Here is a 22,952-nt window from a genome sequence, read left to right on the forward strand (position 1 = left end):
CTTTTAAGTTATTTTTTTATGATGTCTTTTCCACAAATATCCATACACCTCCCAGGGAAGGTTTTTTTGGTTTAAAATTTCCCACCCCTCCTGAGCTGGGTTGTTCGAAAGCCGATTTACAATAACCCTGGAATAAAAGTTAATTTAGAGTTCGTTTTCTCTTATACAAAATATTTGTGGCTTTTGAGACCCCCACCCCTTCATGAATTTATATTGACCTTCCACTGGGTGAGTATGGATACAAATGTATTTCATAACTGTACATTAACATTTGTCCAATCATTTGTTTGTTTGTGACACACGGGAATCAAAACCTGGTTCAGTTTTGTTCTCAAGTTGATACATGCCAATGAAAATTTACAGTAAATTCCATTATTTTATATCCATGTAAAAAAGTACTTCAAATATAATTGAGGGTACAAAGTAAAAAGGTAGTTAAAAGTTGAGTTGACAAGGGGATGGGGCAATCACATTAATAATCACTACATAAAATGCAGTTTCGAAATTGAATGACATTAATAAAAAATTCATTGACATAATGAGTCTTTATTTTTGCTTATTTACATCATTTGATATACACTGGGACTGTTCCAAGCCTTATTCTATTCTAATACAAGACAACATGAACTACGAAACTTTTGATTGTTGATAATATCTACCTTTTGTATGATATAAATATAAAATTGCTGAATAAAGTTAGGTTCAAATCACTGCACATCTTTCAATTAAATCAACAAATTCTTCAAAGTAAAATCAGTTAAGGCAGTGGGCTCACCAATCTTAATTTCACTGGCAAATTATAAAAAACAGCTATCACAGTCTTGATATTTTTCTTTCAAAAATTTCTCAATGCAGTGCAAGCACATTTTTTCTATCTCTAAATAATTAAGGCTTATTATCGTTGTCATGCTAACCTTGCTTTCAAATTGGTAGTGGTTTTGCAATTATTTTGAAATTTTGAAAATTTCACAAACTAGTACCCTTGAAAATACAAGGAAAGTAAGAATAAGGTACAACAAAACTTCACGGGTGGAGCCGCATGTGATGAGGTACAGGGGGTGGTCCCAACACAGGCCTATGAAGCCGCTGCCTAAGTGAGCCTTTGTGCCGAGCAGCAAGAAATGACCTCCCTGTGTTAAGATTGGACCCATCTTCTCTCTGGTTGATTCTTAAACGGTGGAGGCGAAGGGGGTGGTGGGCTGCATCCACATCATCATCAATCTCTGGGCAGTCATCGAATGATGGATAGTCATCTTCACCTCTAAACCTCTCATTTAGAGTGAAGAAGTAGAATGGAAGAGTGTTATCCATTCTTTTGCAGAATTCCCTGAAACAAAATAAAATATTCTTTTGTATAGCTAGGACTTAAAAAAGCTTTTGTTTACTCCACTGGAATCAAACCTGCACTGAGATTTTAGCCAAACTTTGGCTATTGATTGCTTGTTGGGGGGGGGGGGGGGGGGGCACATGCTTGTTAAGAAGCAGCACGTTTATACCCAATAAATGCTCATAATATCACCATGATAATAGTCACGATCGCTTGGAAAATTCATTTTGAGGCATGCATGCTATTCTTGTGTGAAACTACATGTATGTCCAGTAGAGATGCACAATACAATTCTGGGCAATGCATGACCTTATGCTTAGTTTACAAACTTGTTTCCTGTATTAAAGAAAAATTGCTATGTTTAGAAAATTGAAAGCACCAGTACCTTAACCTATTCCCAAACACCTTTGCCCAGTAACCTTAAATCTTAAGCTTATTACATGTTTTGTACTAGATCAGAACACAGACACTGTTGTTGATTAAAGAGATTCATGACAGTTTCTTCATGTATCATACCTGACAAGTTTGGGCCATTTCTCTTTGAACTGTTTTAGAGAGAAAACAAGTCCAAGGTAACGGTGAGCAATGCTGAAAAACGTCTCCAGGTCATCTGTCCCACCAGCCCTGGGATGCTCAGCATAGCCAATCTCATGGTTTTGTCTTCTTCTGTGCTCCTGGCTCTCAATGTTGGTGGTCATTTCTACCAGTGTTTCTCTTGAGAAGCCCCGAATGCAATCAACTGGCCTTGAAAAATAAGGATTTATAAAATTAAACCCTGCTTGTTAAAAGTTTGATTAATAAAATTCATAACTAATTTGAAGTGGATAGGTGCTTAATAATTTTAATAATAAATTTGGTATTTCTCATTTCTGTTAAGCCACCTTTTTTGTACTTGCACTGATGACTACATGATGTACAGCACAATTGTTTTGGTATACGAAGCTGGCAAAAGACAATATATATTCTAGTTAAAACTTGGAGGGTTGTTTTATCATAATTCATAGTTAAACTCATCGACAATAGATGAGCTTGGGCGTTGGAGCCTCAAGGTTGGTGGAGCCCGGCAATGCACAGCAAGGAAGGAGGTATCCATGGTAACCCTAAACGGCCACCACCCAACCTAGGCACCGTCACACTGAAGGACTCAGTGGAATACTTACCGACCTACCACGAGGCTCTAAGACCTACCCGAGGGAGGGTGGTAAAATTTTGTATTGTTTTAAGTATTTATTGTTGTTACCATTTAACTAGTTATTAATAATCTTGCATTGTGTTAACCTGTTGATGTCAATGGTCCGGAAGTCGTATGTGTCAACATGCCAAGGCATCCACTCATCCAACACATAGTTGAGCATCTGGTAATTGTATTTGCAGCGCTGCAACTGCGTTAGACCTCTACCATCAGTAGCCTCGTGCCACTGCGTCAATAACTCAACATGTCGAGCCTCTCGGTGATGACCACTGCGACGGAGTGATGATACGACATGGGAGGATATGAGTCGCTCAGCATCAACAAGGGACTGCTTTCTCTTTCCAATAAGAGCTGCATGGGTTAGGCCGCTGAGAGAATCCATCACCACCTCGTCAAAGGCCTCGAAATTCAGAGAAGGGTCTTTACCCTGTCTAATACTGCCAGCTGCACGTCTGAATAGGTGGTTGTGGTCGCCACGGTCATGTCTCTCCTCGCGAGTCACAGGATCAACTTCAGGGATGTAAAGGTACATCGAGAAGTCCACTCCCCTTTCTTTCCAATAGTCAACAGTTGCCCTGAATTTGCACGTAGCAACAATTGACCGTAGCTTATCCAAGAGAGACTCTGGGGTGTCACGTCTGAAAGTATATGGACTGTAGCCAGCAGGAACAAGACTGCCACGTACAAAAGTAACTGCATCCTCCAAAGACATTCCATTGGCACCATTCCTTAGCTCATGAAGCTGTGCAATCAACTCATCTGGTACATCAGGATCTGGTGATCGTACTATAGGTCTTCCATCTGGATCAACTAATTGAAAATGAGAAATATTAACAACTTTAAGGATGAAAATTCATAGACAAAAATATTTCCTGTTCAAAGGAAAAATTGACCAACCTATATTTTTGCCTTTATTGTTATTGATACATTTGCAAGCGAAGAGACTTTTGTTGGTCTGCTTGCTATGTTATACTTTATGCTCACATCTTAAGCAGACATCCTCCTGGCCCTCTCCCCTCACCTTTTAAAACCAAGGTGTATAATAAGTCATTCAAGTGCAGCAGAATTTGGTTAATATCCACATAATTGAACATGTAGATTAGTCACTCACCACCAACTTGCTCAAGCTTATCAAGGAGGGTTTTTCTGCTGCACCTGCTCACACTCTCCTTCGCATCATGAATTAACTGCCACAGATGTAAGGGCCGTGTCTCGCCTTGAGACCTCAAAGAGCAGAACTCCCCATCAGTAACAGTGCCTGTCAAAATGAAGAATATTCAATTCAATATATAAGTCATTACATAAAAATGACTAGCTTGTCACTATTAGTATGTTATGCAAAACACATCACTACATAGGCAACTGAGAGGTGCCGGAAACCCTGAAAAAGTGCAGGGAAAGGGGGTATTCATTTGATGGACATCCTGGGGCATTTTTATGTTGCTAAATAGATTTAAGTTCTAGGCCTAATGAGCTGGGTGGGTTGAAAAGATGAAACCTCTTTTTTTAAATAACTCAAAAAACTGTCTATTATCATGAAATATTTTTTTTACATTGTATATCCATATTTTTGTACAGCATGTTTTCAACTCATACGATAGGAAAATTACCAATGGCTCACCTGTGACACACAAATTCCTCTTTGTCATCTCCTCTTTAAGATCCTTTGTCAAATCTCTGATGAACTGATCCTTAAGAGTTCTGCATGGCACAAATCTAACTGGTAATGCATATGGCTTCCTCGATCTCTTCTCATCCGACAACATCAGCACCAGGACATGTGTTGCTGCTATTCGTTTCTTTTTGAAGAGGTTCCTTAAGTACATGAAACTCTGGGATGCCAGGTCATGGATTTCAGGCAACACATATTCAGCTCTGTTAGCATCAGCAATACTGGCAAGCGCGTCTTCCAGTTTATGATGGAGGTCTTGACTCTGCTGCAGCAAGATCTGGAACTCAATGACCTCCCAGTTGGCTTCCTTCAAAGTTGCCTCAGGACAATTTGCCTGCCTACTTTTCTTCTCAAAGTGGTCTGATGCCTCTTGAAAGCCTTTATCCAGAAAGGAAATGTCTCCTGTTAAGGCATCAAGTACTCTTGGTAGGACCTCCTTTACAACAGCCACATCTCTTAATTTCAGCTTATGCATATCTTCCATCCTATCCTCGTATTCATCTCTCAGTTCCTGTAGCTTTCCATTTCCAAGGTCTTCATCTCCATTCCATACTTTTCTCTCCCAGGATTCCATCATACACGTTTTGACATCCGTGGCATCAATCTTGATCCAAAACCTCCCGTCGGGGTTGGATGACTTTAGCTGGTCAAGTGCTGCAACCTACATGTAAGGGAATAATGTTTGTGATTTGTACATGTATAATCTAGCAGTATGGCAATAACATGCTTTATTATCCAACTCTGCTTTGAAGACTACCAAGAACTGGCAAAATCAATGCAAATATCCCAGCAGATATGCACTTGTCTCACCCTCCCTCCCCCTCTCCCACCTTCGACTGTGTGAAACATTACATGTAAAAACATGACAAGTCAGCATTTCAGGGAAATAATTCACTGCCCAAAAATCTCTTAACAGACATTGAAGTCCCTATTAAAATTATTTTGTCTTCAGGCTACCTTAGACCTTCAGGCTACCTTAAATACCTGCATGACTTGTATACAAATGCAGCAATGCTACTGTTCCTGTACATTGATAGGCAAATATGCATATTATATTTTTTTACCTGTAGGAGGGGGTCCATTGTAAATGGTGAATCACTGTCTTGTCTCCATTGTGTTGTTCTGCTTACACTGGCAACATTTACCCTGGCCTGAAATCAAATCAAATTATGGCTTGTCATACAGGCTTTGAGTTCAGTGTATACATGTATCTATCAAGTTAAATATTTGGTGTTCTTCCTGAAAAATCAGGGTGTTTATTAGGCATCAGAGATCAAAGAATTCTCCCGCTACTACATAGAATATTATTCTCTGGCTAAATTTCAAAGCCCTGTGCCTATTTTTTATTAAGATGTGGAACCTTCAGAAATCATTCTCCAGTTAAATAACAATATTCTCCTGCCATTATAATTCTTAATGAAAACCCTGAAATGGCAACAGTATTATTTTCAAGTTCTAATAATACACATAAAACTGTTGCAGAATGAAAGTTAATAAGGAAAGAGTTGTTTTTAATATATTGGGTTTATTTTTAAGTTATTACAGGCATGGAACTACTTGTACCTTTTCTGGCTTGCAAACATCCTCCTTTTTAAGACCACTCCACATTGGTCCTGCAAACAGTCTTTTAAACCTGTCAGGAAACTCGGCACTCATGGTTTCAAGCCACAACTTGTAGTCCTCAGGCTGTTTGATCTACAAAATATTGACACAAAAAATTCCAAATCAGTGAAAGATCACTTTGGTACCAATGAGAAGAACACCATGAATAGCAACATCTGTTACTTAAAACAAATTTTTATGACCTTATTGATGTACATGTTGCGGTTTAAATATATCTTTGGTTTAAAATATTTCAAGCCAGCTTGATTTTTATTTCCCTGTGTTTCAGATTATGGTAACAAATATGACACAATGGAAAATAAAATTCAAACCAGTCTGAAAATTTTACACCAAAGATAAAATTTAAACCCCAACATACACAACGAGAGAAACATTATTAAGAGAAATTCAGAGAAATGTATAAAAAGTAGAAAAAAATCGTAAAAATTATTGTTCTTTAATGTTGTTTGAGGTTTCTGATACCAGTACCTCTTTTAACCACCTGCTTTCACCCTCTCCACATGGTGTAGAGTACAACCCTTTGAATAACCATTTTATTGAAAATGCTGCGAAATCAGAAATAACTCAAATATATTTACCTGGTTAACATTGGTACAACTGAAGAATTCAATTTGATACTCGATGAGTCCAAATGGCATTCTATGAATATCCAGCTTTGGTTTTCCCTCAGGGCCCCAAATGCACCGACTCCATTTTGCTATCAAATTTGGCTTCCCACTGTCTTGAAGTAATTTCATCCCCTTTAGGGAATTACTTACAAACTGTAATGGATTGCTTTTAATTCCATTTTCCACAGCAGCATTGATAAACAGTTCATCAAGTACTTTTTCTTTTGTGTTTGAGGATAGCTTTCCTACTAGCTGGTTGATAAACTTTAATAGCAGGTTGTAGCTGCCCGATTTCAATCTGTCAGACAATATGTCATATATTTGATCTTCTTTGATGCGTGTTAAAGCCTTGACAGCCACAGCAACCAACTGTTTCCCAGAGAGGAAATCCAATTGTTTAAGTGTGTCCGGGTGTACATTCTCCAGTTCTTGATCGCTGTCGGGAAGCTTTGACACACCAAAATAGCCATCCACTGAAAGGCCATATTCCTCTTCTGCATCTTCAAGTGTGCTGAAATTCTTTCTTAAATAGTTCACCACCCGTTGTCTCACTGTGGACCCTTCAAATCAAAAATTATAGGCTAAATTAGTTTGCAACTAGATTGAATCCTTCAGACCAATACAAGTATAAATCATTTTGCACTGCAAAGTGTCAGGTGCCTAATACAAGATTATTAAAAAAGTGTCTGGTCTTTGACAAGAAATCATGAAGGTCCTTTTTAAAACTTTTGAACAAAATGTTGTTACGTACTTATGCCTATAAAACAATAATAAGATTAAAAAACAAAGTTCTTTTTTTTCCCCACCATACAAACATAACGCTCATAATCATAATAATCGCTTAATAATCTAACACTATAAAGGTCTCTTTATAAATTGACATTTCAACATTAAAAGCATACAGGGATAATACAGGGATTACAAGTTATTCAGGCTAGACAGCACAAATATTTTTTACACAAATAATATTTATAAACACACAACAAACATACAACAATAATCATTAATAACTATTTTTTCAATCTTGTATCTTAATAACAAAATAAAACAAACAATGTTAAGAAACTATATGTAACTAAAAAATTACCAGTTCTGAGATGACTTTGGCCAGTTGTGGTTTTAATATAATGTGCAGCCTCATTCCAGTAGGGATATGAAGGGCTCATACTTGGCCAGACTGCTGTCGAAGAGGGTGACTTTCTGTCTTGATGGATGCAAACAAACTGCACCAAGGCTCTTTCCTCTGCTCTAGACCATGGTTTGCGTTGCTGTTTTGAGGCTTGCAAGGGTGACACGTTCGGTGACCTGACACCTTTCTTGCGGGTAACAAATCGACATCCATTCTAATATGAAAATAAAAGGAAATATCATGTATAGAACTCGCTGGGGATTATTTATATTGTTTAACCTTCACATTTTCCACAAATAGAGCCAAAATTACTACCCCTAAAATTAACAGAAAAAACTTTTTCTCATAGTCAAGCGTACCTTTTGCGTAGGTGACGAAAACAGCCGCTTTCCTCCAATTCCTGATGAGGTCGTGAGCGGTGATCTTTGTGAACTACAGCCACTTTCGCTCGTTTTCTTCTGTAGTTTTTCAGCTTTCTTGGGAGTAGTTCCAGTCGGAATAAGCTTCCTTTTTTCGGAAGAATCCATTACTTCAAGCTCTCACAACGGCTATTGACATAAATGTGCTTTATGAAATGCTGCACCGCCGATCTGAGAATCATTTCTTCATGCAAAGACTTAGGAAGCGACAACTGTTTCAAGTAATCATTCTGCGAGCAAGTGAAACGACCGATTTTGGCGCCTATTTCGAGCACAATTTCAAACCGCCGTAACTTTCTAAAACCTGGAGACCTTAGGCGACCTAAGCGTTTGAAGAACGTTTAATGATCTAACTTTGCATAAATGCTAGTTTTGTTTAAAAGTCTTAAGGGAAAACGGAACAATGGAGCAAAACGAAAGCCGACCAATCATTCCGAATGCAAAACAAAAGACCTAACGATCCATGTAATATATGTTTGTAAAACAATTACGAGCTCTCTTCCCAAACAAATACTTCTTTGTCGCGGCTAAAATAACGAACAAAGACTAAAGTTTTCAAAAATTGAAAAGGTATTGTACTAGCGGCTTTTTGAAGCGAGATTCTTACCTGTGAAAACGGACCAAAAATGGCGGGAGAGCTTCTTCGCGAACGCCATTTTGAACACAAAGTCGCATAATTGACTGAGCGCGCAAAGCATGTCGGTGAAACGTCCTCCTTTTTTAGCACCCATGTTGGCCGGAGTGTGTTTAAGAGCTTTAAAGATGAACAGCCGCTGCTAGAGGAGATTGCAAGGGAAAATGGGCACGAGGAACTGGCTTGCCTGTTAGAGCAAAAACATTTGATGTACGTTGCCTTTCAATCTTTAAAGTGCATCAAATAATCTTTAACGTTTAACATAACTCTAAAAAATAAATCATGTTTTACAGGTTGCAGCCCCCCCCCCCCCCAGCGCCAAAATTTTTCGGGAAAAATGCTTAGAATTTGGGCAAAAAGCCAAGAGGAAAAATAAAAAAAAATAAGCTGACACATCTCAATTACCTCAACAGAAAAATTATTTGAAATTTTACCGAAGCTTGTTGTGGTTCAGAAGTTTAAGTTTCTCATTTATCTGCTTTCGTTTCCTCTCGCATATTTCTATAAATATGTTCGATTTCTCCCCTAAACACTGCGTGACCCTCAGTTTGATTCAGTTGCAATCATTTTGAAGTGAGTGGGAAATTGGCGACGGCGACCAGAAGTTAGGATTTTCCATAGCTTGAGCGCTTGAACGCGGTGGTTCCCAAAGTTGTTACAAATGTGATAAAGCTAATTGCTTTTGACTCAAATTAATGAAAATTTTTAATTCTAAGGGCTAGCTCAAAACTTTCAACGAAATGTTTTAACTCATTTACCCCTGAATGTTTCAAACGTTTTCTATAACTTTCAAGTGGGGGAAAACCAATGTAAAGTGCTCTCCAAATATACTTCAATTTTTGCTGAGCTAGAGTGAAAAAAATAAAATATTTCCGAAGAAAAAGGATCAGTGTATTGACATCTTTGGGCTAAATTAAAGACCTTTAAGCAAGCAGGCAAGGTTTGTACACAACTATTTCAATGCAAGTTTTGTTGTCCATTTTATATGCCTATCTATTCGCTTTTAACGCAGGTCATTTTTTTTTCGGGCAATAAGGTCTCCGCCCACCAAGTCCGAGGGTTCCCGTACGCCTATGCTAACGTCTGAGAGTTCGATCGCCTTGATACTAGGTTATTGAAAGGTTAATGTCACGCAAATTAACTAATCAATTGAAGCTCATTTAATTTTCTTCAATAATGTATACTAAAAACGCGATTCGTGAAATGGTTTTAAAATATACCTGATTCGTGATTCGTTATTCGGACCCCCTTTACCACCCCGTTTTAGTAGCAACACTTACTTATGCAAAATGATAAATGTTGCGTTTTTATTACCGGTATTTAGGCTAATAAGGCATCTTAATTTTTCTTTTCGCAGCTATCGAGATGATGAAAGTGAAAGTGATGACGAAGTAGATTGGAAAGCACTTGCCAAAGCAATAGAGAAATACCAAACACCGAACGGTTGGTATTTATATTTATTATATGACTAGCTCCGTGAGCGGTCAAGATGAAACGAATCCCGTGCTCTGATTGGCTACCCGAGCGGTCAAGATGGAGCCATCTTGACCGCTCGGGATCGCCCGCTGTGTTCCCGCAAGCGGAAAAACTTTTCAGTTCCGTCGACGCTACTACAAAAAGCTTTTCCGTCTTGAACTTGAGCTATGAAACCATTTTCCGAAACAAAACAAATATTTTCTGTCTGTTTCTAGCGAAAGGGAGTCCGATAACAAAGAACTAGGTCTTGAAGCGAACGAGAACAAACTAATTAAACAACAAATGTTAACGAGTTCCGTGAATTTTATTTGCCACAACAACCAGCTCATACAAAAAATTAAAACGCAAAGCGACTTGAAGCCATGATATCGGTTTTGTTCGGCGGAAAAGGAAGAAATGTTAGTGACATACCTGAAGAATAAAGAATTCGGCAAACTTGTCGTTTGTGTAAATCTTGATGTAAGAAAGCGGACGGCACGGCAAACCAGGCACTGTAAGCTTTTAAAACATCTTTTCACCGAAACCTCCAACGCTCACGTCGAATAAGTTCGGCTCGAACATTTAAATCAATAATGTAGGAAAGTTCAAGCCTTTCACGTGAATTTGTAAGTCCCAAACCCTTTCAACAACCACAATTTCAATATTCAGCTCGTGTCACCGTGACGGCAGGTTAAAGCGGCAGAAGCGAGCAAATACTCTGCAAAACGTCCAATAATCAAACGCTGGCGGCCAGATGGAATGGACATTCTTGTTTTAAGGCTTCAAACTCAACGTTGATGCGCAATTTAAGCCATTTAAATATCCTTTAGAGGGTTAAAAAGAGGCGAATTTCGCTGTTGTCGAATCGTTTTACTTCGTCTCGATTCATTCAAGAATTTGACAGTCACTCGTTAAACTTTTAAACCAATGAAATGGTTTTAGCGTGCGCCATTGAATGTGCATGCAACTGGCTTCCTTTTCAGTACTCGAAAAAAAGTCATATAATAAACTTGGCCAATATCCTGCCATCTTGACCTCACGCTTGGTCAATAACCCATATTTCTTATTCTTTCGTTTTACCTTGATCAGTAAATTGTCTGACTAACCTGAAAAAAGAGCAAGAAAGTGTGATTTAAATTTGATATGGCTTATGTATATAGTACTTTACGGTTGTATGCTTGTCTACGAAAAAGCAAAGGATATGATGAGTGGTAAATAGCTGTAAATGAAAAACATTCAAGATTGACATTTAATTCAGTTTATTTTGCCCCGGGCTTATAGTTACTGGGATTTTAAGATATTTACAATGAGGTAACTTTTGACGTTCATTTCTGTATATCTTTAGTTTTCAGTTGGTAGTAATAGAAGTTATTGGTTCTAAAAACCTATATCTCTGATTGGGCATAAAACCTAAATCTTGGTTTCTTTTCAAACAGGTGAGATGGCTGAGAAAAAGAGCATTCAGAGTACAAGTTCCTCAAATGGCTATTTAGGAGATGGAGAGAGTTTATCTTCGCTCTCATCTTCACAAGTTTCAGTTGCTGAAGGCTGTCTCGAAAATATATTCGAAGAGCAGCAGATAACCCCGGAACCAAAGTGTCGAGAAGAATCCATCACCTGTAAAACAAGAGGTAAAAGACCATAGATGTCACTTATTCTCATGCATTAGGTTGAGTTACTTAAACAAATTCGAAGTTTGCAAAACTTAATTCACTCGGTTCCTCTCGTAAGTATACGTATGATAGGATTGTAAGCAATAAATGTAGTTCCTTTTGTTATCGTTCAGGGTCGGCTGCAAGTGAAGAACGTTCCTTGCCACCTCCTACTGCACCCTTTGTTGGACGAAATTCGGAATGTGAAGAAATCGTTGCCAACTTAACTTCGAGCCACTCCCGCATTGTTAACATTTGTGGTGCTCAAGGAATTGGGAAGACCGCTGTAGCTGCCCAAGTAGGGCATATCCTTCTTTCAAAGGATTGGTATGTTCACTACCACCTCTACAAAGACCAGGATGCCAGTTTTGACTTTTCAGGACTTCTTTCAGCTCAAGCTATTAATGAAATCTCACATCCTACCCTTTTTATATTAGACAACATGGACATGTATAATGAAACAGACGGGCAGGGTAACGTCTTCCAATCTTTAGTTGATTCTGCAACCAAAAATGGTTATGTACGATTACTGTTTGTTACCCGTGAGAAAATGCATTTTCTTGAGAACACTGTGTTGTCGTTTAAGTTACAACCTCTAAGTAGCACTTCTGCAGTTGAATTACTGAACACAACCTCAAGATACATTACTGCTGTTGACTTAAATGCAATTGCTGGAGTATGTGGTAACATCCCGCATACTCTTATGGTAGCCAAAGGTTTAATTGAAGCTGGAATGTCTGAAACAGACATTATCAACGAGATATTGTCTTCTTACAAGCTCCGAATGTACAAAGGTCAGGAGTTAGATGACAGCCACTCTTCAAAGGCAGAGAAAAACTTACTTGTAACTTCATATTCACATCCTCCACACTGGCCTTGTCGTGATTATCCAATATTCGCACCAAAAGAGGAAGCAAATTTAAGAAAAGCGCATAACTCCTTTGATGATGGAAGGTCGATGCCCTTTTACGGTGATACAGAGCAAGCTATATACAACGTGATTGAAAGATTGGATGCACCCCGTGAATTGGACTTTCTTCTGGAACCTACAGACGGTATGTTTTCGTCTGATTTTTTTTTCTTAAAAGAAGGTGCAAAATCACGCTTCTTAGAAGTTTTAAGTCAAACCGCAGACGTTCTTTTGCGCGAAACGTTGCTGTTACCTGCAAGCAGGCTCAACGAATGGTTCTCGGGTCTTCGCCCCTTGTGCGTATGATCCAAATGTGAGCCTGCTCTCAGGATTTAACGTAGCGGTGCAATGTTTAATATTGATTGGCAGTTTGCTGAGCAAGTTGCCAAGTTGGTTTGTGCTTCAGCTTGGTTCCCTTTTTTAGGATAACTGAAATAATATTACTTCTGTGTCAAGGGGAAAAAAATAATTGCCTTCTGCTGACTCGGTTTAACAATAGACTACGAGAAACTGGCGACAGGCTTATAAGTTCACATCGCCAAACTGGGAAGTGTGCTTCAAATTTACAACGTAATACGAAACATACGGAACCAAATCTAATTTTCAAGGGCATTTGCTTATTTCTCGCATTTTGTTCGGTAAACAGTCAGAAGGTGTGAGCCATGCACGGGACATTTTTTTTTTCACTTTGGCACAGAAACTTGTCAAAACGAAACCAAAACTAGCACTTGTCAAGACTCAACGGAACTTGGCAAATTGCACGAGCAATTTGAACTGAATTAACAAGCTGCCCATAGAAATCGCAGTTTAGAATTGGAACATTACGCAGCAACATTTTAAAGTTGTAAAGCGCGCACGGTGCCATGCGTTTGGCCGCTGTAAATGCTAACCTAAAATGTATGGTGAAAACCAGTGTCGAAATTGTCCAGTAAAATGCTCAATGCTTTTTTTGCTCATTCAGTCGCTTTTGTTGTTCATTAACATGTAAAGTTTTTTCATTAAAAGTTTAGTATCAAAGACACTGTTGGAAAAGCAGTGACGAAAATGCTTTTTTAAAATTACTCCTTATGGTAGAGCTTTAATTCATTTTCTATGGCTAGATTTAAAGAGATGTTTGAAAATTCAAGAGTGTAGTAAACACCCGGAAACAGCTGAAAGAGAACGTTACGGTCAGAAGGTATGTAACTTGAATTAAATGTAAAAGAAAATAGGATAATTATATAAGTAAATTATGTTTCTGAGTGATCAACATTTATTTATATCTATAACAGTTTTAACTGATTCCAAAAATTAATCCTCTAATCTCTTAAAGTTATATATCGGAGATGATCGCCGGCGTGACGAGGTAGTAGGCTTGAACTCAGACCTTTCCTTTTACCTTTTATCTAATATTACATGTACATATTATGGACCAATTGTTTACATTTTAGAGGAAAGATACGATAGCTCTGAAGTCTGTGGTAGTACCGAATGTTCGGAGCCGGCAGTGTTCTTTGGAAGATGTTTACTTCTCAAGTTCCAAATCAGCACTACTTCCAGGAGTGGAGCAAGCAGTGGAGCCAGCCACAGAAGGCGAAAATCTTCTCCAGAAAGGACAAAATCCTATTGCGCAGACATCAAAGGGAAGTGTATCAAAAGTTTGCGTAAATGAACCACCAATTCTTGCAGGAGTGGAGCAAGCAGTGGAGCCAGTCACTGAAGGCGATCATCTTCTCCAGAAAGGACAAAATCCTATTGCGCAGACATCAAAGGGAAGTGTATCAAAAGTTTGCGTAAATGAACCACCAATTCTTGCAGGAGTGGAGCAAGCAGTGGAGCCAGTCACTGAAGGCGATCATCTTCTCCAGAAAGGACAAAATCCTATTGCGCAGACATCAGAGGAAAGTGTATTAGAAGTTTGCGTAAACAAACCTTTAAGCAAGTCACACTCTTATCGACTGGCCGTACCCGTTGAGGAGCGGTATTTTGAGGCAGCTCAAACCAAGAGGGATTCAGTTTGCTTATCTTTAATGAAGACAAAGTGTTTCGTATTCGGGTTTCTTGTAACACTGCTGGCAGTCATTGGCATCTGTGCTGCAATTGCCGTCACCCTCTCAGGTAAGCTAAGCGATAACCGTATAAAGTCACGTTAACCAGGAGCCCATTACATGGAATGTCGGTCGTTTCGCCTACAAGATGGTTCGCCTACAGGTCGATTCGCCTACAGTGAAGTCGATTCGCCTAGTACACATTTTTTTCAAAATTGAAGACTTCATCAAAAGCAGAGCGTGTTACTTAAGGTTGCGAGCGGGGATTTTACTTGCGTGGAAGTGAAGTACTAATACAACTGAGACTAGCTTACATTGTGCGTGATCCTCTAGGACTTAATTTAAGCGTTAAGCGAATGCTTTTTGATTCTTAACCTAGCTAGTTATTGACAGCAGTTCTTGTCTGACTCTTTTCCTACTAGTGTAGATATTTCGTATTCCTAAGAGTTCCTTAATGGCTCCGTAATGGCCATATTTTCTAACGTGGAAAGTACTAATCCTAAGACCTAATTTGTGCGCTGCTGTGCGAATGCTTTCGAAGCGCATTGCATTGCTTGGGTAGCTGCTCTGCAGTTATTCTTTGATTTAAGAAATCATCCCAGTCGGGCTTCTTGATGCAGTAGGTCGATTAAAAGGTAAAATGACATTTTCATTTTACTCAGGGAGGATCGAAATACTGGTCTATTGATTGGTTAATGCTAATTTTGTTTTCGCTCGTAGAAACAGAGAAGAAAATCACACTTATCTTGGCGCGAGGCACTAACTAGCCTTCTTTGTTGAAAAACTCACAAGAATAAACAATAGAAAAGTTCTAATAACAAAAAAGTCAGACTGTTAAACAACTAAATTTAATAAGTTGTAAATTGACTCTCTAGTTCGCACGCGCGAACGAAAGTATACTTAGGCGTGGCACGAATTAGCTGTTACTGTCAAGAAAGTCGCAAGTACAAACAATAAAAATGGTTTATAATAAGCAAAACATAAAAAATCACAAGTACCTTGCGCGGGCCACAGTTAAAACTGGTATTTTTAATAAAGTTAACCGTTAAACAACTAACTTTATGATTTTTAATAATCGATATATGTTTAATTTCGTCGCGCATGCCAGACAATCGAAAAATGGTGTGTGACAAATCGCTCTTGACTTGTTTGACTTGTTTGCTTCGGAGAAATTAACACACACAAACATCAAGTCAAGGTAAACTTTTTTATTATTATAAAACTTTGTTTAGGTCGTATCAAGAAATGCGTTTCAACTTTGATACAATAGGCTTTGTTTCACAAGCAAAAAATGACCTTATATGGCCATTTTTGAACAATGGCGCAACAGCTTCAGAACAAACGAGGGATTTGTCGAAGTTTCCGATTTGCATACGAGCGGGAAATTTAAACGCTCGTAAAAACGAAAGGAGTGACAAATTCTCCCCGGGGAGGGTGATACTAGTTAGTTTTGCTCGGTGCAAATAGCGACGGAGCGGGGGACGGGTAGGGGATACGGTTGCATGAAGCTGAACATGATTAAGCTAAGAATGCCGTAGCTTGTAGTGCGAACTTTGATGTGGCCACTATCAGCGCTTATTTTGCTTAACGCGCTACGCTAGGCAATAACGACGAGAGAATGCATTTTAGAGGAGCGAAGTACTAGTTATACTGAACTACGAGCAGTCCCTCTTAGGCCGATAATGATTTTCCAAGCAGACAGCAAAAAGAACATCAAAGAAAGGAGAATAGCAGTGAGAAAGATGGAGGGAAAAACTTTTACTTGTTGGCTCGGCGGACTATATAATCACGATTTTGCCGCTCTCAGTTTTATATTTCATAGCACGAGTGCATTTCAAATCTCCCGCGCGCCACGCAAGTCAGTTTTCTTTGTATGTATGAATAATCTTATTTGATCGCGCTGGTCATTTTGTGTGATAGCTACAGTGTTATCATTTTTTGTAGTTATCCCTTGAAATCCCTTAAGAGACTTCACTTGAACCGCCCACTGTTTTACGATTTGAAAATTGCAAAATTTTTAATTTTTGAATTTCCCGCGAAAGAAACAATGAAATACGAGCAGTCATCCGTGCGAAAAGAACACTGAAGAGCGGAACTGCGAGAAATTTGTAGTTGCCACTTCCCGACCACCTTTGCCTTTTTTACTTTTTCGCTCGACGTACTACATTGAATTTTGAAATTACGAAACCTCTAGCTTCAGAGAAAATAAGCATTCAAATGACGCGTGTGCTAAGTGCGTATAAAGAATATTCCCTCCCACTATTAGTTTTGTTTCTTTTGTTTGACGCTTGTAATAGCTACCAATTAAGTCCTATTGGGAAATCATTCTCCGATAGCCTTCACGAGATTTCAAGTTTTCGCGCGCGCTTGTCGTACGCGAACTTCAGAAAAAAGTTATGAACATTGTATCCAAAGTTATAAGAATTCGGTTTACTTACGAAAGCAAACTTTGGAAAGAGAAAGAGTTGTTTGAAGACAAAGACCTGTTGTTCTATTAAATCAGGAAAAAATCACACCTATGTTGGGTGACGCGTCCTTGAAGAGAAAAAAACTTAAAATAAATTCTTCGCGCTCTGCGCAAACTTGGTTTAGCTAGCTTAGATTGCTATATTTTTTTTCAAATGTTTTAATTCGGTTTAAAAACAACTGACAGTTTTTCAAGTAGTTAATTCTCGAAAATCCGTTTCTTTTTAAAGAAAAAACATCACACCTCACACATCACACCTCATCAAGTTCCGCTCTCGGCTAAAACAAACAAAAAAAGCTAAATAAATACGCCCGTGTGGTGTTTTGTTTGTACTTAGATAAAAAAAAAATCAGAGCCAGTTCTGTTATAAAAAGTTATAACCAAATTTGTTTCTTTCGATCGAAAGCAGTCTGAAAGCATTAAAGTGAATGACTAAAATAATAAGACGCTGCTTTTGTTAATCAACTCTATTCAGACAGTAAATAGAGTTGATTTATCCGTTCAAAAAAAGCAGCGTGTTGTTTAACGGTAAGCTGTAGGCGAATCGACTTTCGTGTAGGCGAAACGTCACAGATCGTGTAGGCGAGTCAACTTCACTGTAGGCGAATCGACCTGTAGGCGAAACGATCGGATTCCATTACATGTAAAAGAATAAGAAGTTTCCAGCAGTTAATATATTCTGGGAAAGAATAAGATTGTTTGAATTAGTAAGTAGTTACTCCCTTCGATCTAGGTATTTCTGGGTTAACTGTAGTTAATTTTAAATCTTTAAATTTTTTATGAAAATATATTTGTATCAATAAAAACATTGTCTTGAACACTGTGTCGAACTGTGGCCCAACTGATGTCGGATTACACATCGTTAGTAGAGTTGCGCTTATTATAGGTAGATGAATTAAGCGGAAGGTCAATGAATTCAGTTCTATGGATCGTTGACATTAATTGTTATCAGAAAACCATATATTCAGGGGGGGGGGAACGAGGTCTGGGACCGAGTAGCGATGCTCTCACAACTTGCAACGCGATCAATTCACGATTTAGTCAGCGGTGTTTGGACGATGATGCAACAGGCAATCTTTTCCCGCGAAATGGAAGCTATGGCAATTACGACTACCATGCCGTGAAATCACTCGTTATAAAGGGGTTCAATTCTCTTAACTAAAAATCTAAAAGCAGTGTGTTTATCCGAAAATTTCGTCATCGTCGTGTATGCCGTGCCACTTTCCAGTACTGAAATGCAAATGTTTGTACCACGATTTCCAACTGGCCCACATGGGGATTGTAAATGAGGTTAAACAAAGAACGACCAAGTCAACAAACAACCTCGAAACGATAGAGCAAGAACAATAGCTCCGACCGGCACGGGAATATTTGATCGCCACGTTTTGATTACCATTTCCGTGATGGTTTTATTTCATAACAAACACCACTTAGAGCCGAATCGCACTAGCGGACAAGTTTTAAATGTCATAACATTTTTGACAAAAACAAAATTATCGTGACAAGTCAGAGACATGTTGAAGAGAACAAAAGGTGTAATTATTAGTACAATAGCTCTGCACGTGCTTCTGGCGTCCCTGTACATTTCTCAGCACGGCCGTCAGTTGGGCAAAAACCAAATGTGCAGTTCATCGCGGTTAAAAATTTCTAAAACAATTCGCATTTAAAGTACGCGTGTTCTCATGCAGTATAATAATGAGTCGTCTCAAAATAACTTTTTCTTTTCTCATTCTTACATTTGGCCGAAACACTTCACTTATAAATATGTTTTGCCTCTCCCGAAAAGATTTTGCGGCTGGATTATGATAGCGAGAGCCACGCGTGCACATCACGGTGCATACTATCCCAACAATTTTTGAGTGCGTGTTGTTTTTCGGTGCAATTTGGGCCAAACACAATAGCCAATCAACAACGTATTGTTATCTGGCATTACGAGGGGCATGGGAATGCGACTTGTCATGAATTGTTCTGCCTTGAGGCAAGACAACGGCCCCTTTGATGATTTGTCCGTTTTGACAAAATTTGCCCTTGTCCAACAAGTTGTTCGCACTTGTTTTTGCAGTTGTTTTACAAAATCTATCGCGCGTGCAACGCGGACCTATCATAAGACAACTGCTTCTTTGTTTTCCTGAAATGTTGGACAAGTTCCAGGTCTCAAATCAAAGTCTCTTCGAGATATCGACGTTTTTGCATGAAGTATGAGTCGAAGGTTTATCCTGTGCATTGTTCTTCGAACTTATCATTACAGTTTCTTTGTAGTTTAGTTTAACAATTTCCTATCTTCGCGGAGAAAATGCAGCCATAAAAAAATGGCTCGTCCGCGCCGGGTATTTCTTAGCCTGCGAACAGGCTTTCTGGAGAGCGCTCGGCCGGCAGGGCAAAAATGGAGGGGAAAGCCTGCACGCATCTCTGAGAATCGCAAATGCCGCCCACGAACACCCCGCAGATTGCTTAGCTTGTCAATTGTCACATTTAAACAAAAGCATTTAAACCGCACGCCGGAAATCAAATTTAAACTAAGGAAAACAAATAATGGTCATTCGCCCGCGAGCTAAAAATTACAGAACGTTTCTTCTGACAGCCAACGGCCAAGTTCCGAAGATGCAGTTCACAGTCCCAGAGTAGGATCTTGTGGCCCAGTGGAAAAACAAATGTTCGAACACCAGATGTAAGTGAGAATATCCTTCTCGCGCAGAATGTCGCCTCGAAAAAACAAGAACGAGCAATTGAAACCAGACACGTTCTATTTTGATTTTTGTCTCTACCGAAAACATCGACAACGTCACAAATAATTAACCGCTCTTAAGCTAAAAGAAGCCCCCATCTCTTGCATTTGTTTTAACTTCAATAATATCTTTGAAAAGAGCGAGTTTTTTGGTATGGTTTATTTTTGACGTTTGTAATTTTTAAACGATGTAAGTGCTAGTGATTATTTATTCGTGTTTTAGTTACGCAATCCATTGTTTGTGCGACGCTTTTTATAGATCGCCTTTCAGACACACGTGCGTTGAGATAAGAAAGCTGACATGTCACTTTTAAAATTGTTATATAACGTTTGTAAATGTGACAAGTCACGTTTTTTCCACGTGATGGCAAGTGATCACCCACAGCGGAAAGTAATCCCTTGAGAAATTAAAACAGTCCCTTGAGAAATTAAAAAAGTCCCTTGAGAGTTTACAAATATGTGGTTCCAAATCTTGTCCACTAACCCCTATTCTACCATTTTAGCTTGTAAACAAGCAAAAACGTCGAAAAAACGCGGGGTTCCACTGTATATAAAAAAATCGAACTCTCTCACTGGTCCCATGTTGTAATTGTTTTGGCAAGTTCACAAATAAAGGAGCTGCTCCTGCGCCTTAGAGACATCCGCTGACTACCGCCCCGATGATTGCTTTGCAAGTTGTGAGAGCATCGCTAAGATTTCATATAAGAGAATGCATGGGAAGTTGCTTTCCCCCCTGCATATATTTAATAAACTTTCTTTTGTTATCTTAAAGGAAAATTTGCGTTTACGTGGCACAAATTCAACTTTTTGATATTAAGAGAAAACTTCCAACATCAGTTTCGATGGCCACCACAAAAATAACAAATAACGTTATCATGAAAAGTTTTCACCTTGCCGGATGTCATTAAACGGTTAAAAAAATGCCATTTGCATTTACGTGAATAATTTTTAACTCCTTTTCAGCGAATGCAAAAACAACAACAACAACAACAACAACAGTCCCAACAACAACGACAAAAACTGCAGCAGCAATACAAGCATGCTTCAATGAGCCGTTAACCTTGCACTGTGAAACTGTTACAAGCCCAACTGCAGTCTATGAACTTCAGTGGAAAATTAAATTGCCTGGCACTGGTTGGAGCGAGTTTTCTTACTGTAACAAGTCCAGAATAAATTGCATCGTAACGAGACCAATGCTGCCAGGAGGAATCAAAGTGCTAAGCAATTCTAACGGCACTGTAACCTTAGAAAGAATAACAAAGAACAACACGAACGGCCATGCCCAAACTTTGTGTGAAGTTCACTACTCAAACAATTCCGTGACTTCGCATATTTATGAGATTAAATTTACCGCAAGATGTAAGTATAGTTTGTCTCTGGTATGATGCACCTATATATGCATATGGCTACCATGCACCCTAGCCTAATGAAATAGAGAGGAATCGTAAGGCTAGGAACCGTAATCAAGGAAAAAAGTATCGTAGGGGTGGGGACTAATAAAGGAAAAATAACAATCACAGGACTACTGTTGCAAAAAAGGAGTCTTAGTAGGAGGGGCACTGTAATGAAGGAAAGAGGAATTATAGGGATGGATACTGTACAGTCAAATCCAGTTTTACGAACGCCCGATAAATACCGACACTTTGTTAATGTGGACACTCGCTGTGGTCACGCTGTCCATTTTAACGGGATTTGACTGTTAGAGGAATCAAAGTGCAATTTTATTGGGGGGGGGGGGAGGGGGAGACGGCTGGAATAGGATCGTTGTACGTCAAACTTTACACTGTGCGAACTTAACGAGCTTAACGTATTTAGCGGGTGTCTGTATAAGGGGATTTCACTGCAACTAACAAGTGTGACCCTTTACTCATTCTTGTGCAGGTGTGTGGATTCAGAAAGGGCGCGATCTTAACTTAACAAGGATCTTGCTGAGCATGCTATCATGTGAACGTGTGGTCGATATAGAGTGGTACAGCATTAATGGAAGCAAGTTTGCGTACTGTAACTCTTGTCAGGGTTGTAAGAAAACAAAAAGCACTTATGACAACCATCTACCGGTTCTCTGGAACCGATTGCAAGTTGCTAGAGGTTCGTTATTGCTGACTAGAATTCAGGATAACGATGACGGGCTTACGATTAGGGTTGAAGTTCACGTGAAAACGTCTGGTAAGCCGGCTGGAAAGTACTTGGGCATAAACATAGAATCAGTGCGTCAGTACACAATTAGGATATTGGTGAACCTTTCCCGTGATCCTGCAGGTAATTCCTCTGATTAGATTTGTTGCTTAAAGGGACATTTAAAAAAATAGCTTAACACCTTATATAAACCACAGATGGAATCCGCAATAAAAAGGTGGTGTCTGTATACTCTGTATTAAGAAGGTCAGTGAAGTGTCAGTCCCGCTAAAAGCGGTCCTCTCGACTTCGCGACAGAAATAGTTTTCTTTTGATTTTTGCCTGTGAAAAGGGTTTGGTCCATACATTTAAAAGAGCAATAAACTATTTTCTAATTTTTTATGTTCGCTTTGCTACAGGCGAAAATTGAAAATTTAGCCGACCAGCTGGGGCCGCCGACGGAAGCCAAAGGGCTAAATTTCGACCATTTTGTTAAGCTCGCTATCAGGGCCGTATTAACCAGACCTTTGGCATTGGCGAGGTAAGATCTTGCTACAAGGTTTGGCGGACATGCCATCCTGAAAGTTTGGAATCCTAAAAGCTCTAAAACTCCTTCTTGAACATTTTTGATAAGGCATTTCTTGAAAAAAAATTAATCTGGTTCAACGTGGGATTATATTTTCCCAATTGATTTAATTTTGGGTTAAGATGTAGACGAGGCAAGTGCCTCGTCTTGCCTCTTGCTAGGTACTTCACGGAATATTTTTTTTGCACAAATTCTAAGACACCTTTATTTTGTGAACTGACGAAACAAGGAAAATTTTTTGAAAATTCTAAGCATGCCACCGCTTCTGAAAGACACCATACTTTTTAGCATAAATTGGGGTTAAAAAGCACATCAATGCAAACTACTTACCTCAACGAACCGTTTTCTACTTTCAAACCGTTGCGTATATCCTTTATAGATTACAAGCGAGAACAAACTAAAATCTGCCAT

At 39.0% G+C, this 22,952-nt stretch overlaps 2 protein-coding genes across 2 annotated transcripts in view; one reads left to right on the top strand and one right to left on the bottom strand.

Annotated features, from left to right (window-relative positions):
* LOC144653817 (uncharacterized) overlaps positions 1 to 22,952 on the top strand; it is a 125,839-nt gene that overhangs the window by 85,622 nt on the left and 17,265 nt on the right. The window contains exons 14-21 of the mRNA XM_078513915.1: positions 8,690 to 8,814; positions 9,962 to 10,047; positions 11,496 to 11,690; positions 11,846 to 12,766; positions 13,722 to 13,798; positions 14,052 to 14,718; positions 20,804 to 21,199; positions 21,722 to 22,099. Coding sequence (XP_078370041.1) covers positions 8,690 to 8,814; positions 9,962 to 10,047; positions 11,496 to 11,690; positions 11,846 to 12,766; positions 13,722 to 13,798; positions 14,052 to 14,718; positions 20,804 to 21,199; positions 21,722 to 22,099 — 2,845 coding nt within the window. The remainder of the gene's footprint in view (positions 1 to 8,689; positions 8,815 to 9,961; positions 10,048 to 11,495; positions 11,691 to 11,845; positions 12,767 to 13,721; positions 13,799 to 14,051; positions 14,719 to 20,803; positions 21,200 to 21,721; positions 22,100 to 22,952) is intronic.
* LOC144653826 (uncharacterized) lies at positions 537 to 8,683 on the bottom strand. The gene is made up of 11 exons (XM_078513930.1): positions 8,578 to 8,683; positions 7,911 to 8,058; positions 7,510 to 7,765; positions 6,393 to 6,982; positions 5,755 to 5,886; positions 5,256 to 5,342; positions 4,141 to 4,852; positions 3,631 to 3,777; positions 2,606 to 3,329; positions 1,844 to 2,071; positions 537 to 1,327 (listed from the first exon to the last, which is right to left on the bottom strand). The coding sequence occupies exons 1-11, from the start codon at positions 8,643 to 8,645 to the stop codon at positions 1,024 to 1,026; spliced, it is 3,396 nt and encodes a 1,131-aa protein (XP_078370056.1). The 5' UTR covers positions 8,646 to 8,683; the 3' UTR covers positions 537 to 1,023.

This window comes from Oculina patagonica, chromosome 5 (genome assembly GCF_052425735.1).
Source record: "Oculina patagonica isolate OP01 chromosome 5, crgOcupat, whole genome shotgun sequence".
Classification (NCBI taxonomy): Eukaryota; Metazoa; Cnidaria; class Anthozoa; order Scleractinia; family Oculinidae; genus Oculina; species Oculina patagonica.

Excerpts from the sequence above, each read along its gene's own strand:
- LOC144653826 (XM_078513930.1), bottom strand. The coding sequence starts at position 8,645 with ATGCGACTTTGTGTTCAAAATGGCGTTCGCGAAGAAGCTCTCCCGCCA. Across the intron at positions 7,766-7,910 it reads TTTCGTCACCTACGCAAAAG|AATGGATGTCGATTTGTTAC; the intron begins GTACGCTTGACT and ends TTTTCATATTAG. Across the intron at positions 1,328-1,843 it reads AAATGGCCCAAACTTGTCAG|GGAATTCTGCAAAAGAATGG; the intron begins GTATGATACATG and ends ATTTTGTTTCAG.